At 48.7% G+C, this 15,762-nt stretch overlaps 1 protein-coding gene across 3 annotated transcripts in view; it reads right to left on the reverse strand.

The window, feature by feature from the left end:
* Positions 1–15,762, reverse strand: part of LOC116949362 (voltage-dependent calcium channel subunit alpha-2/delta-2-like) — a 112,099-nt gene that overhangs the window by 47,149 nt on the left and 49,188 nt on the right. For all 3 annotated transcript variants that reach the window (XM_032966592.2, XM_032966591.2, XM_032966590.2), the window contains 6 exons: positions 13,190–13,334; positions 10,552–10,683; positions 5,262–5,322; positions 4,040–4,090; positions 2,152–2,251; positions 695–853 (listed from right to left, as the gene is read on the reverse strand). In XM_032966592.2, coding sequence (XP_032822483.2) covers positions 695–853; positions 2,152–2,251; positions 4,040–4,090; positions 5,262–5,322; positions 10,552–10,683; positions 13,190–13,334 — 648 coding nt within the window. The remainder of the gene's footprint in view (positions 1–694; positions 854–2,151; positions 2,252–4,039; positions 4,091–5,261; positions 5,323–10,551; positions 10,684–13,189; positions 13,335–15,762) is intronic.

A 15,762-nucleotide genomic window follows, 5' to 3' on the forward strand; every position in this document is an offset into this window, starting at 1 on the left:
AGCACATAATCACGTTAAAACAATGGATTTTTCTACACTTCCCTCTGTAGATCACCACGGAGGACCACAATCACCTGCGACAGCCAATCCAAAAGCAGGCTCAACGTCTGAGAAACGTGGTGTTGCCAGCTCAAAAAAGAATCCTGTCTAGTACTCGATTGGTACAGCTAAGATGCTTGCAGTGACAGGTAACTGTCGTTCGCGGGCCGAATTTAAATGGTAAGGCTCCATGTGCCCATGGGTCATTGTTACAGCAGCGGCTTTTGGCTAACCGTTGAACAAGGACGGTGGTCACCGCATCGCGCGCTTCCAGATGCGCTTTTGCGGCCGTCTGGAATGCTCCTCTTTCCAATATTAGACAGCCACTTGAGCTATGCACTTTTAAAAAGAGATTGCAAACTCGTTTCTTTAGCCATAATACAGGTTTTTTTTTTTGGGGTGAGATTACATAAGTATAAATGTGTCGTTAAACCCGTTTCTTTAGAAATGCTCTTTGTGCGTCGTTAGCGGTCCTTCCCCCGCGGATCTCCGATTAGCACAGCTGGCTAGGTACGGTGCGAAAAAAGTTCAACACGCATACATACGGGTCCTATAAACTGAAGTCGCGGGCCGTGTCTGGCTCATGGGCCATAGGTTCCCCCAGCCCCTGCTCTACTGTGAGGGCAGCCAGAGGAACACCGGGCCTTCCCCTTACATTGAGCAACTGGTTGAACGCAAACTCCAGGCCCGCCGTGTAGTTGGTGACCCCTTTGGCCAACATCTTGTTCACGGCGGCCTTCAGCACGTTCTTGTTGCGTACGTTGGCTTGGACCAGGTGGTTGAAGCACGCCACCGAGTTAGCCGTGTTGTTGAACTGCGCAGCGGGAAGTGGCGAGCGGAGGGGAGGCATGGTGGGGAAAGAGAAAACGGAACAGATTAAACATCCCATCCTTAGCGTCCACGTGGCAATCACACGCTCGCTGGAAGCCGGCATTAACTCGGCAATTACTCCATACGCTCCCGTTCCAATGCAGTGCACATAACTGCTCGATCTATTTTAAGCCTCGCGCAGCCATTGCAATTCGACACTTCATTAAAATAACCCACTCATTAAAAAATGAGAAGTAAACGACAACGGATGAGGCGTCACGCACGTGCACGGTATTGCACGCAGACATTAAATGTGAGAGAATCTTTTTTAAAGTACACACCACCTTGCTCTCACGGATGGAGACATCTGATTTTGACCACTGCTGCTGCTGTATTAGATTTGTGTGCATTGTTTAACATTTTTCCCAAGCTAAATTGGAAGAGGGAGGCTCTTTTTAGCTTGCCTTTGACACTGTATTTGCTTGCTTTTGTACATGCCTGCAATTGCAATCTATCGTCAAGAGCCAATGTTCAGCTGATGAGCTTTGCATACGGTAGCGACGTAATTATTTCAGCGGCAACGTAAAACAGGGTTGACGGACGTACTTTCCATTTGCAGTGACTTTATTTGCTTCCTTTCAAATCAGGATATATCGTTTATGAAAATTAGCCTTTTAATTGTTCTCCCAAACGTTGCAGAAAATACTGAGCTCGAAAATGAAATGGGTTTCTAAGCACACTGCCGACAGCGTTAATTGGATTTGCGTTGCGAGAATGGTGGAGACGCCACACGTTTGCCGTCGCCACAGAGGCGACCGACGGACAATTAAAAGGAACGCGCATTGTCCTCCGAAACACCTAATTATAATGGCCACATTCACGCAACAATAACACTATGAGTGGCCTTGTCCACCTTCAATCAAGTGGGTGGACAGTTTCGGAAATTATACGATGTAATTAATTAATTAGAGACCAAATGTAATCATGTGCAGCCCTATGTGAGAAAACGTGTGGAGGATGGCCTCCCCATTCTGCGTTAGCCATGGGTGTTCTTTAAGACCATACTTCACCACAGTGGTCAGTGCAGGTGTATGAAACGAGGTGGGACCAGAACCAGACGTGATATCATTTGCCGCTGACAATAGCCGTGGCCAGGAATCTAACTCAGATTTCCCTGTCCCCACTGCATCCCTCGAAGCGATCTGGATATATCACTGGGACAATGTGGGGATGGACATGACATTCAAGAATCAATTATCTTTTGTCGTACGATGAACTTGACATGCTGACAGGTTCCCTTACCGACACAACATTCACGAAGTCGTCATCGGCCAGTGTTTCAAGCATGTTCAAGACGGACGTCTTGATCAGATTGAGCGTGAGGCCGCTGACACTGCCGCTCCTGGCGTAGGGGTGAGCGCGGAGAAACGCACAGAGCAATGCATCATCTCTCCATTGAGCTACCAAACAGTCCTGGTTCATCCAGGACAATCCCAGTTTTAGAAATGCTGTCCCTGTGTCCCCCCCACCCCCTGTCCCCCCACCACCACTCCAAAGCATTTTTTATGTTTAAATCACAGTTACTGAGCATGCCCAAATGCGCATAACGCCAAAAACAAACAATACTCTTGAGAGCATTATAGATAAGAATGCAACACATTCCTTGAGTTAAGCAAAGGTTGTAAGGACTTGGGAAAGAGACGATGGGAGGAAAATTGCGAGATTTGGAATTTTGTCCCTGTTTAAAATGTTCTGACCTTTTGCTCGGCTCGTGATATGGGCAAAGAGCAGAACTACCTGGGTCTTGGGCAGGACTGGCAGAGGAGTGGGTGGGGCCTTATGAACAGTAGGCAGGGCAAATATCAGAAAAGGGCCAAGGCCACTCACGGTTCAGGCAGAGCTAGGGGTTCAGTAGGTGTGGCTATGTAAAAATGGGCGGAGCTGACAGAGGGAGGAGCTACCAGCTCACCACGTTTCCTGGTTGAGCCTCCTAGAAATTTGGTAGCTTCATCACCGCATGAATACCAGCGCTGCTTCCATTAACAGCAGAACCCTTTGGGTGCTGTGCTAAATCATGCGGGTGACCTTTAAGCATGCCTTTATTCTAATTTCATTGTGTTCCGAGATTTGGGGACGCGTGAATAGGATGAAGAGGGCTTAACTGTGATAACATTCACGGCGAGTGACAGGAATACATTTTACTTCTACGCTCATTGCGAAAGCTTTGCAACCGCTGTCAAAACAAACATTGGCCTACAACAACAACAAATCTTCTTTTAATATATTCGACTCCTGTAAGCTTCAGTTCCTACTCTCTGTTGCTCGCAGAGCTGAAACGCTGGATTCCCTCGCAGTGCGACAGCGAGTGCCAGGGAGAATATACTCCTCGACTTATTATGAACGAGTTAGGATCCAGGTCTGTTCGTAAGTCGAAACTAATTTTACTCCTGTCCATTCCATCAGGTTGTACAGCATGTACACTAAACATGGGGAATGGCTTTAAAAGTTGTATAATCTCCTGCAGATGCCACTGGTTCTTCATGTTCTGCAGATGTAGGTGCCACCACTGCCATCCATTGCGCGGCGGTGGAACTTACGACTCTCGGCCCAAACAGGCAACTGGACAAACGAAGAAGTTTGTTCGTATCTCTTAAAGTTCCTAAGTCCCTGCATTCACTTACAGATACACGATTACGAGACAAAGATGCAGCCCTGCAATTTCTTGCTCACGCCACTGCTTGGGGGAAGGGCCTCCACTGGAGAACGCTCTACAGAACCCCTAAAGAGGTTTCCACTCCGGCCACACCGCTCGGAAGAGGTGGGCGTACCCACACTTTATCCCCACCACACGTGACCTGCTGACCGACTAACTGCGGTGACTCCTTTTATACTGCTAGGTGGACAGAGGTGGTGGGGCCGGGGGGGGGGGGCGGGCGGGCGGGGAGGGTCTTGAAGAAGCGTGCTCATCATTTCAACTGCCGTGGAGAGATCGAACCGGTGCCCACGGGGTGGAAAGCCTCTCACACCACGGACACACCAGGGTGCCGGACGTTTATGCACGTCGGACTTCTTTCGCCCCGTACGCGGCCAACCGTGCTACTCGGAGGTTAATGCAGAAACTCGACAGTGCTTCACGCTCAAGAAATGTCCAGCATCCTGAGCTGCTAATGGAGAGAATTACAACACTTACACGTCAACAAGTATGAGCATGTCTTTTGGAGAGGCTGCTCCTTGGATGTACCTGCATCGCACGCCACACAACATTCAAGTGTTGTCACTTGCACCTTTTTCTATATTTTCAAAGAATTTAAAAGCAGCAACCTCTTATGCAATGGGTGCAACCGAGGATCATTCTATTCAGACGCATCTCACAGAGTAATGCCACACTTCACATTACAGGATCACACATTGGAAGCCGGACATCACATAGCTTCGTCCGAGATCCTTTCAGGCAGCCTCTGTTCTCGCACCACAGTAGGGCAGCACTTTCCCACCGACGGTAATGGTCATCGCATGAAAGCCAACCCCAACGCGATTCATTCTTGGAGCAGAAATAAGTCTGATTAAGTGACAAACGCACGGATTGGCCATTTTGTGCGGTCATTAGTGTCCGAGATGATACCATCCTACTGGACATCTGTGAAAAATATCTTTGTAACTCATCGGATTCCTCCGGTATAAATAAATATTTTGATTCTGATCGACGAGCTGCACTTTAGAACCTGGTTTAATCATAGGTGGCCGCCTGGCTTCGGGTCCAGGATATCAGCGGTGCTGGCCCAATGCTCTGAGATGGTAATGTAATCCACACAGTAGCATGAATAGAGAAGCAATGGAATATATTTGTGGCTGTACAGTGGAGGGAAGGATACTAGCTGCCATTGTGTTTCAGTCTCTCAGCCTCTCTGCTCGTGTGCAGATATTTAAATTACCCCAAATCCTGACTGACAGATCGAGCTGTTTAGCCCAGCAAAAAATGCAGAACACAATCCTGTATTTACATGGTAAATACTACACCCTAAATATCAATTTTAGGAGTGCAACGAGATAAACGTCTGAAGCCAAAGAGATGGATAGGAGATGGCCACGAGCTTTGTTGCAAATGAGTGTCAAAATCATTGCCGCTTAGACAAAATTATGTCAAGCGTATGATATTACTTTTCTCTAGTCACAGCATTGGCTTATTTTCTTAGCAAATCACGTGGTGATACTGCTACTGCGTTTGGCAGTGGCGCACAAGCAACAACAATAAACAAAAAAACCTCACGTTCATCATTAATACTGATTTAAATATGCATGTATATATCTGGTGGAATTTTGGGGAAAATGCCCCCCATCTTGATAATGCACGATGTGCTATGAAGAAGGGCCATTGCCCCGAAACGTCGTCTGATTATGTTTTCTCTTCTCACCAAGGTCGTCTTCGCACATCGTACATGTCCACCCCTTTGCCTTCCTTGTTCCATTCAGACGCTGCGAGGGGGGAGGTAACGAAAATGCTTCGTCAACCTCGGCGGCTGCGTCACACGGCCACCAAGAGCTGACAAAATTGCAACGCAAAACTCTGTGGGCAGAGTTATTTTGGCTTTGTGGAAAAAAATATGCCTGTTCCGATTTGAATGCAAAGATTGTATTCCACCTTAGGGTTGTCTGTTGATGATCTATGGTTTACAGTCAAACATACTGCACCGTTGCTTGTAATGCTTACCTTTGTGTAAGTGGTATTCATAGGTTTGTGTGTCCATGTGTGTGGGAACGGAAGTGTGGTGGTTAGCGCACTGCACTATAAATTCAGTGACTAAAATTCGATTCCCGCTCACAGCTAACATCGGAGAGGAATATCTGAACCGGTCACAGGGCATCCCCTAGGTCGACTCAGCCTTAAATGAGGACCCGATGCAGTGTGTAAATATCACCGGGCATGGTACCGGTCACTTGGCTGAAATGTTGACATATTTATCATTCATCCACAAAAAGTGAAAACTAATTTTTAAAAAATATAATGTAAAGCCCTTTGTCAATCCACTGCTGGATGAAGGCCTCCTTCTGCCATGTCGGGTATACTGGAGCCTGCTGGTCAGTGCAGGTTGGTGTACACGATTGCAGTGGTCAGATATTACTGACCACTTACGGTAGCTGTGGCACTTCACTTCCAACCCCGCAGCAAGGTGCTTTATCCACTACGCCATTGTCCCCCATTCAAAGCTTCAAAGCTCCCTCGTATAGCCTTGAAAAGATTCTTGAAGCAAGCGCTGTTGGCGAGCAGCACCTATGAAGGCCGGCACGGCACATGAAGGGGTGAGTGACCAGCACCACGCCCGGCCACCTTTGTCACCCGAGTGGCAATGATTACAATGCGCCTTACTCATTTAAGGCCGAGTCGACCTAGGGGAGGCCCAGGACCAGTTCAGATATTTGCCACTGTTTATTGGTCGGGAGCTGAAATTGAACTCGGGTCGCCAGGTTCGTAGCGCCGTGCCGCTAATCACTGCGCCACCGTTCCCCACTCCATTGGACATAGACACACACATGCACTTTACAATGTTTTGTGACATAGTGCGCATAAGCATTCATGTAAGAATCACTGCATTAAAAAAACTTAGGAGTTTGGTGATGACTGCACCATTTGTAAAAAGGTACATTCAATGTAAAACGTTTTATTTTCCCACAAACTGCACCCGTTCGTCGATCTACATTACATTTCAGTATAGATTTTTTCTCCCCTCTCCATATTGCCTGTTTTATGAAAAACCAAAGAATGCATTATTTATTAGCTCACAGAGTGGTATTATGCAACATTCGGCTTCATTCTGTCCTCTTCTCGTGAGGATTTACTGCTTGACCCAATGGCAGGAACAACACCTCAGCACTCGGAACCGTAAACACCACCACGGTACGGACGAGGGTTGTTAAAACGACAAAACCGGTAAACATTTTGCAAATCGATTACCGGATCAAAAGAGGCCGTGAAACATTGTTTCCAGTGGAATGTCAGTGAAGAATGCACCGATTTAAGAGACGTACGCCATTGTTTCAACTGTCAAGAGATGGAAACGAATCTGCGACGTCTGGATTCGCAAGTCCGGTCTGATGACCCTTGTTACTCAGTTAAGAAGGTAACGGGGGTGTGTGTGTGTGTGCGCGCTTTGCCAAACATTTCTACGTGCGATACATAACTCGTTTTTTTTGGGTGAGATCATCGTAAAGGCATGATGTCAATAATTTTACGAGAAGCCTTCAACACCCGACAGAGCCAATGAAATCGAGTTGTCACGTCATGGGCAAACAGGCCAATAGATTTTGTTCATCGGCAAAACCGGAGGAATGTTGACAGCAAGCAAAGTTCGACGATTTTGTAGGATAATCATAACATTGGTCGCGAAAGCCGACGTGCATAACATGTCTGTGCGCGTGGCAAATCGGAAACCATGTCTTCGTATGCTAATGTCAAAACGACAATGCTAGCATGGACCCACAATTTCTACACGTCAACCTTTGAAGTAGAGAACGCAACGTAATGATTGACGATTACAAGCTGACGTTCCCTATTCCTGCAACATGTAAAGCATGTACCGACTCTAGGCGTTTGTGTTGCGACATACATGGCCACGATTGAGACTAAGACTGGAACTGAATGACGTCTGTACCGTCGCAGGACACCTATGACACAGCCTTACGGCCTATTTATCGGGCCCTTCCTGTGGAAATTTGAAAGCTGAATAAAGAAAAGCAGCATGCGCAAGTTAAACAACACAAGTCATAAATGTCACTTCATTATCAGCATGCACAACTGTTAATATGCCGCCGTAAGTATCACACTATTTCGACAATTACCGGCACAGCAGCTGATGCTTTTGTATTACATGGAAAAAATACATTGACCCATTTAAGTATGCTTTTTTTTGTCTTGTAAGGAAAAGGGGGAAATTTTGAATACTTTCCATATATTTTAAACTGGTAAAAAATCCAGAGCAGATATTTATTGTGATTTATTTTTTTCCCCCATTCAAGAATTGTGTTATGTTGTCATAATTTGAGATGTGGATGAATGAGTGGACTGCAATCCATATCATTGTTTGATGTAGAATTGCACATTTAGAGCAATGCCAATACCCTAAAGCCGTTTTGTGCAATCTTAAAGTAAGCCATGACGAAGCTAAATAATTGAAAACATAAAACAATTGGTTTATGCTGTATAATAAAAAAAATCTGTTATTGCAGCTGCAAGCTTAGGCAAATATTTATAATCCTATGAACAAAACACTTGGAATGCACCAGATCTCATCGTATCTGGCAAGCCAAGCAGGCTTTTTGAACCTGGAACACGCTTGGATGGGTGGCCACCGTGCATAAAACAGGTGCCGCAGTTCCGCTCTGGGACTACATCGTGGGCAGCAAAGGGTGATGCGGCAAAACGACTTTGTTGTCTTGCACTTCTATACCCCCCCCACCCCCCGTCAGTCTACCCTCCCCGCCTTCTCCAACCCACACCGAGCAACCGCGCAGACGGTGAAGTGCGGTGAAATAACCCTCATGGCCGACGCGGCGTGGGGGAGGCCTTCGTCAAGCAGTGGAATGGACACAGAGGCTGGGAAATGCTCCACCCCATCCCAACGCCTCGAATGTGGCAGCATCAGTGTCGAACCGCACACGATTCGGCTTTAACCTCCCATGGCAGATTCCACCCAGCAGACGCACCGCTTGGGTCACGTGGGCTTGCTCACCGGCAGCGCTTCTGGACAGCGCCTTCGTCGTGACTGGACCACGCTCGAGCGTCTTCGGCCGACGCGCGCACCACACGGGCACGACACGCCCACCCGCCCACCCACCCCTCGCCGCCAAAATTATGCACGGCCGTAAATTTAACATTACTGGGGTTACGTGATTTAAAGCAGCCCCATGCGAGGGAATGGCTACAGGATCTCCCTCCCCCCACCCACTCACCTCCCCACGACCAAGTGAGAGTAACAATCCAATCCCAGTGCAACCTCAGACAACGTTCGAGATGGCGCTCGCAATCTTCGAGATCATCCACGGGCTCAATCCCGCTGGCCTCCCTCTCAGCTCACTCTACGCCCCCCCCCTCACCCTTCGTGTGTTCTCCGCTCTGGCAACCAAGGACCTCTGTTCAAGGCCCCAAATAACGTTCACTTAGTGAGAGGTCACTCCTTCTCCTCTGTTGTCCCACATGCCTGGAACTCTATTCCGCCTGGACATCTGAGCTGTCAACTCCACATCCCAGATTCAACCCCTGGGCTTAAAGACCTGTGCATATTCCCGTCTAGTTTTTGCAAACAATATCTATGCATATTGATATAATTCCCCTGCCCCCCCCACCCCCATGAAGACAATGTCCCCAAGGTTTAGTACAGCATCTTAAGATGCAGCTGCTATTTAGATTTTATATAAAAACTCAAGCAAGTGAAATAATGGACAGCACAACCCCATGTAGATAGATGTTGAGTAATTATTGAAGGCGTACCAGGATTATGCTGATGAGCTAAAGAAGTGAGCAAGCACCGAGCTGGATGGGATGCTTTTGGAAATTAATATTTGATCATTACAAGCCAGTAGCTGTACTACCCGGCTTCGCCGGGACTTGAATTCACCACGCCGACCGCCTTTGTCTCCCCAGTGGCGATGTTCACACAGCAGAGCAGTTACTCGTTTGATGCTGAGTCGACCTAGGGGAGGCCCAGGACCGGTGAAAATAATCGTCACCGGTGGTGGCCGTGAGCGGGAATCGAACTCGGGTCGCCGGGTTCATAGTGCGGCGCGCTAACCACTACACTACAATGCGTTATGCTTCCACACACACAGACACACACACAGACAAACACACACAGACACACACACACAGACACATACACAGCGCGCTAACCACTACACTACAATGCGTTACGCTTCCACATGCGCCGGTCACATGACAGATTTGACGTCACTGTTCACTTGCTGTGCAAAAAAATAAATGCATTATTGAGCTCCCCCCCCCCCCAAAAATCCAAAAGTGTATTTTTATAATTTTTGCATGGTGTACAGCCTGGAAAGTACCTACATGGCAAATTTCAAGTTTGTTGCATGTCGGGAAGTACGCTAAACATTTTGAAAAGACACACATTCACAACTTTGCCTTTTATATATATGGAGATATGCCTGCGTGCTTAAAGGTGAACGTTTTAAACGAGTGAATATGACCAGCCGCAGAATACGGATTGGAAACACACAGAACAAAAGCCAAAACGTTCCCAAAGGAGCACGGAGAGGATGCATGCGGTGAACCGCAACCGGGCAGACGCAGTGACAAATGAACCAGAGAACAAACGCAAATCAAGGGACACCATGTTGACAGGTCCGCTACCCGAGAGATCGTAACCACCACGGAGATGGAGCGGAGAGCCCGGCGCACGGTCGCCGGGAGAGATCACGGCATCGTCTATCCAGCAGTGGCGTTTACTCTGTGCACTGTGCACTCGACTAACGCGGAGTTGACCTCGGGGGGGGGGGCCCAGGATTCGTTTCGATAGCACCCCATTAACTGCGGGCGTCAGCCATGGCCGGGATTGGAACCCATGCCAGCAGGGTTACGGTGCACTCACCGCCGCACTACGGCAGTGGATGGGTGACTGCCAAAGACGACGAACGGAAATTGGAATTGCAAGACAGAGGCGCGGCTGTCCGTGCGTCGCAAGCGCCGCGGTTTACCTGGGTAGTAGCGCGTGAGACCCGTCGCGCTGCCAAACACTTGCCACATCAGTGTGGGGTCCTCCTTCTTGTTGTTGATGAACACCTCATCCAGCCCGGCCGTCCAGTTCAGCTCGTTCAGAATGATCGTCGCTGTGGGCGACAAGAGGAGGTGTTACCGGGCGCGTCTGCGCATGCGGCACGACAAACCACACAACACTCGAATAGGTACCAAGATAGGGCCAAAAGGTGGCCCTATCTGTCGCCTCTGGTTGCACCGAGTCCTGCTCGGTGCGACGTCAGAACGCTTACGTCCGCGTGGTCGGAAGACTCTTCAGGAAATAAAGGGGCTCCACATTTCGGGGAGCTTCTTCAGTTCCCGAAACGTCGGACATCGTGCTCGATCGACACTCGGTACACGTCCCCCCGAAGCACATCGGAGAGCTGCAGAAGGACCTACGCACTAATACGGAGGTCTCCTGTCTCGCTTTGCAAACCGTAGATGAAAGCGCTGTTAGCGGGCACTTATTAAGAGCACTGCGGAACATGAGATGGCAGAGTGTTCACCGCCACACCAATACGCCTTTCAACTGCGGGAGTTAGCCATGGCCAGGATTGGAAACCATGTGACGAGGATTACGGTGCAGTGCACAAACCACTTCCACGCCTCTAACACAGACGCACATATATATAAACAAAGGCAAAGAACCCCTGCATAGCCTTAAAAGACGACTGAGCCAAGTGCTGTTAGCGAGCACCTATGAAGGCCGACACGGCGCCTGAATGGGTGGGGGGGGGCCAGCACCAAGCCCGGCCACCGTTGTCTCCCTCGTGGCGATGCTTAGACATCGCACCAGGTACTCGTTTCAGGCCAGGTCGATCTAGCGAAGGCCCAGGACTGGTGCAGATAATCATTACTGGTGTTGGCCGTGATCGGGAATCGAACTCTGGTCGCCGGGTTCATAGCGCAGTGCACTAACCGCTACACTACTGCTTCCCACACACATATGCACATGCATAAAACATAGCGTGTGAAATACTGCATCACCACATGCGCACGGGAAACAATTACACCTGTGAGGAGCCCATTACATTTTTTTAGGAATGATCTCTGTAACTTGAGCGTGTCATTGATTGGGCGACATTGATTCGACAGCGAAAGGTCAAAATGCACTTGCGCTAACAATTGGGTATTTTACAAATGAGACTCGTGCACATCATTATGTCGAACAGCGTAGTTTCCACTCAGTCTGAGATACAAATTGCATAGCTGGGAATGGAGTCTGCATCAGCAGCACCATACATGAGCGCATCAGTTCAGGGTACCATCACTTCCCCACGCAATATAAATGAACACACACATTCGATATTCGTGCACACAAGTGAATTAATTACACACACACACCAGCCAAACATAATTAACCTGTTCCCCAATATATGTCTGGCCTAGGTCTCCAAATTGGATTCTTGATTGGGAGCTGTTAAAGGTGCACAGGTCTTGTATATTCAATTGTTGAATTGTCCTACGTGCTATTCACAGGCCGCGGCAGACCCAACAGAACTGGGTGGCCAGTCGGTAAGAGTAAATGTCAGTCGAAGTAATTCATAAAGGTCAGAGCAAAGCTGCGCAATGGATGAGATTTCATGACCTCGGCGGATCAACCGTGATTACCGAGCACCCAGACAGGGCCACAGAATGTCACTCAACGAGTTGAAAAAGAAGGGTCGGTTACGAAGCTTTGACTATGTACGAGATTCAAAATGACAGACATTGGGGGACAGACTAAAATTTATCTCACCGTCTCTGTGACTTGCACTGCTTTATAACAGAAACAATATAATACGTATATATCAGGCTAATATTTGGGCAATAGCCCTTCTTCAGAGTATGAAGAGGTTACAAAGGATTATGCAAATTACAGTTGGAGATCGTAGTAATAAAAGTAAGTACCTAACAACACAACTTTACGTTGTGGCGTTGTTCATTTCGGATCATCTTTATGAGGTCTATAGTGCCCCCCCTCCGCTGTTAGGGACAGGGCTAGCGCATAAACCCTTTCAACAACCATGGCTGTAAAGCATTAAACAAATGCCCTGTGGAGGGGGTGTGTGGGTGGGTGGAGGGGTCGGTGGGTGGAAGGGGTGGGGGGGTTGGTGGGTGGGTGGAGGGGGTAGGTGGGAGGGTGGGTGGGTGGGTGGGTGGAGGGGGTGGGTGGGTGGGTGGGTGGAGGGGGTGGGTGGGTGGGTGGGTGGAGGTGGTGGTGTGGGTGGGTGGATGGAGGGGGTGGGTGGAAGGAGGGGGTGGGTGGGTGGGTGGATAGAGGGGGTGGGTGGGTGGATGGAGGGGGTGGGTGGGTGGATGGAGGGGGTGGGTGGATGGAGTTGGTGGGTGAGTGGATGGAGTGGGTGGGTGAGTGGATGGAGTGGGTGGGTGGGTGGATGGAGGGGGTGGGTGGGTGGGTGGATGGAGGGGGTGGGTGGGTGGAGGGGGTAGAGGGGGTGGGTGGGTTGGTGGGTGGAGGGGATGGGTGGGTGGGTGGGTGGAGGGGATGGGTGGGTGGGTGGGTGGAGGGGGCGAGAGTGTGAGCGCGGAGCAAACTCCTCCATCCCAGCTGAGCGAGCGGCAGCAGCTTGAGACTTTGGCGAACCGGTAACTCACAGCCCCGGTAAATGTCCGTGGGGATGTGCACGGCCGTGTAGCTGTCATTGACGGGACGCTTGAACGCCGGGTCGGTTTCGAACTTGGCGTCTATCTGGTTCGGGAACACCTCCTCCTCCCCCTCGTCCTCGCCTTCATTCGTCATCTGCCCGTCGCAGAGATATGGGGGGGTGGGGAGGGGGGGGGGCGCACGGGTGCATGCGTGCACCGTCAGCCCGAGCACGTAAACCACACACCGCTGCTAGCGGCGGAGTGCAACAAACAAAAAACGCACAAACTCCAAACTGCAAGCAAATCTACAGCGGGCCTCTTGCATGTCAATCATGGATTTACTCCGGAGATTCCACGGCACTTATTTAACCACGCCCATTAAAAGACGACGGGGGAGGGCCTGTGTCGTTTGCGAGTTCTGTGTTTTATGGACGAAACGCAGCGTGGGCCCCCTTTTGCTGTGCAAAGCAGGCACAAGGGGATCTGTTCATCGAGAGTTAAATTTGAAGTTGATTGAGCCAAGATCTGTGAGTTGAATGGGTTGAAAAGCCAAAAATGAAGCGGGTGGAAAAATACGGATGATGAAGGTTCAAGCCAAGTCTTTTTTTTTTGCCATACCCAGTAGTGGCAAAAAGGGAGCTGTGAACCAGGGGTTAAGATCTCTAGTTGAACGAGCAGGGATCTGTGAAGATGAAGGCTTGAGTGGGTTTAAAAGCCAAAATGAAGCAGTGTAAAATAGGAATGAGGCTTAAAGTCGGGCCTTCTGAGCTCTGAGAACAGATTGTGGTTATGAATAACCACATCACGGTTTGCTTACTGGCAAACTGAAGCAAATAAATGTTCCAAGAGGGGCAAAGTCAAAGCAGGCGAGGCAGGTGTAATGCAGGGAATGAAGAAGAGTATTTTAGTTTGTTTGTTCCATTACCACACGTTAAAGGGGAAGGTTGCTTTGTTAATTGTCACCTCTAGCATTGTTATAAAATCGTGTGAGTGTTTCACTTCATTCAGTAGAGGAAAAAATAAATAACCTTTGGAGGAATAAATAAAACACTACAAGGAAGAAAAACATGGGTAATTTAGATTCCACGAAAAAAATCATGCCAAAAGTTTGTTTTTGATCCAGGATAGATCATGGACTCAAAATAATACCAACATCACCTGCTAATACAGTAACTAATGTGATACAACTAAAAATCTACCTAATAATGTTATATTTTCAACAGGTTTTGAACATTAAACACGAATGTACCTGACATTTATGTTTTTAAAAGGAAATTATCTTCGGCAGCATCCCAGGAGCTGTTAATGCTGCTGCCGATAACATCTGCTTATCTGGGAGCATTTCCTTAACGAGTCTGACTGTGCTGCTGATGAGTCCCTGAAGGTCGAAACAGGTCCAGCGTTCGCATGATTACACAAATGCTGCACAATAATATTGGACTGGAAAGTAAATAGGCCGAAAACTCAAACATATTTATTTGTATGTGGAGATACAGAATCGAGTTCCGCTTACATTGACTTTTTACGGAGTATGTGGGCTAAATGCACGCAATTACTGGAAATATCACCGATTTAAAACAAATTAAGTACGCAATACCAAATAACGCCAATACACCATCTTCTGCTACATTACCCTCAATGACGGCGGGGGGATGGGGGGGTAGAAATTGTGTACCCCCACATCCATTCATAGTGGAAAGTGGTCTGGAGATCCCTTGAAAGAAGGGGGCACTCGGTCTGAAGAGAAGTGACACCAATGCCCATGGCTGCCTGCTGCCGATGCGACTGACCCACGAGAAGAGATCCAAATATTTGGGAGGCACTCACTGGCCCCCGATATTAGCAGTCCAGCGCTTGCAGTGCCACCGATCAACAGACGTGCATAATTTTTTCCATTGCCCAATTTATATATATACACCAACGGCATCTAAAGTGTGCATATTAATTAATGATTTGCATATCAACGAGAGCTGAACTGGCATACGTGTAAATTGACGGCACGAGCGTGGTCCCCCCACATCAAGTCGGTGGGATTCTAATGCCGTCGAGCCGAGTGCCAACAGACGTCAAAAAAAAAGAAATCAAAATGGAGGAGTCGTGCTCCGGATGTCCGGGGCCAACGACTCAGAGCCAGTTTCATTCACTCCATCGCCCGCTTGGCTCCTTTCGCAACCAACCAGCAGCGGCGGCGCTTCATTCGCGCGGACGGAAATCCCGACGGCCAAAACGCACCTCCGACCAATTTCACGGACAATGGGCAAACGGGCGATGCAAGGGGCAATGGCCAGCCGTGCCTTTCTTGACACTGAACTTGGGTACCCCGAGCTCTAGGCGCTTGCCCGCCGAGAGCTCCCGCTAGAGAAGGCCCCTTCCGCCAGCCGTGGTGTGGGCAAGCAATTGCCAGGGCTGCGCCTTTACCCTTTCTGGGGACCCAGTAACTAATACCGGATATTTAATGTAATAGTCGAGTGATCTACAGAAACATGGGTAAAAAAAAAAAGTTATACAGTAAAAACCTTGGATTGCGAGTAACTTGGTCTGCAAGTGTTTGCAAGACGAGCAAAATTTTTTAATGAATATTA

This window comes from Petromyzon marinus, chromosome 36 (assembly GCF_048934315.1).
Source record: "Petromyzon marinus isolate PM22_M1 ecotype Great Lakes invasive population chromosome 36, UKy_Petmar_22M1.pri1.0, whole genome shotgun sequence".
NCBI lineage: Eukaryota > Metazoa > Chordata > Hyperoartia > Petromyzontiformes > Petromyzontidae > Petromyzon > Petromyzon marinus.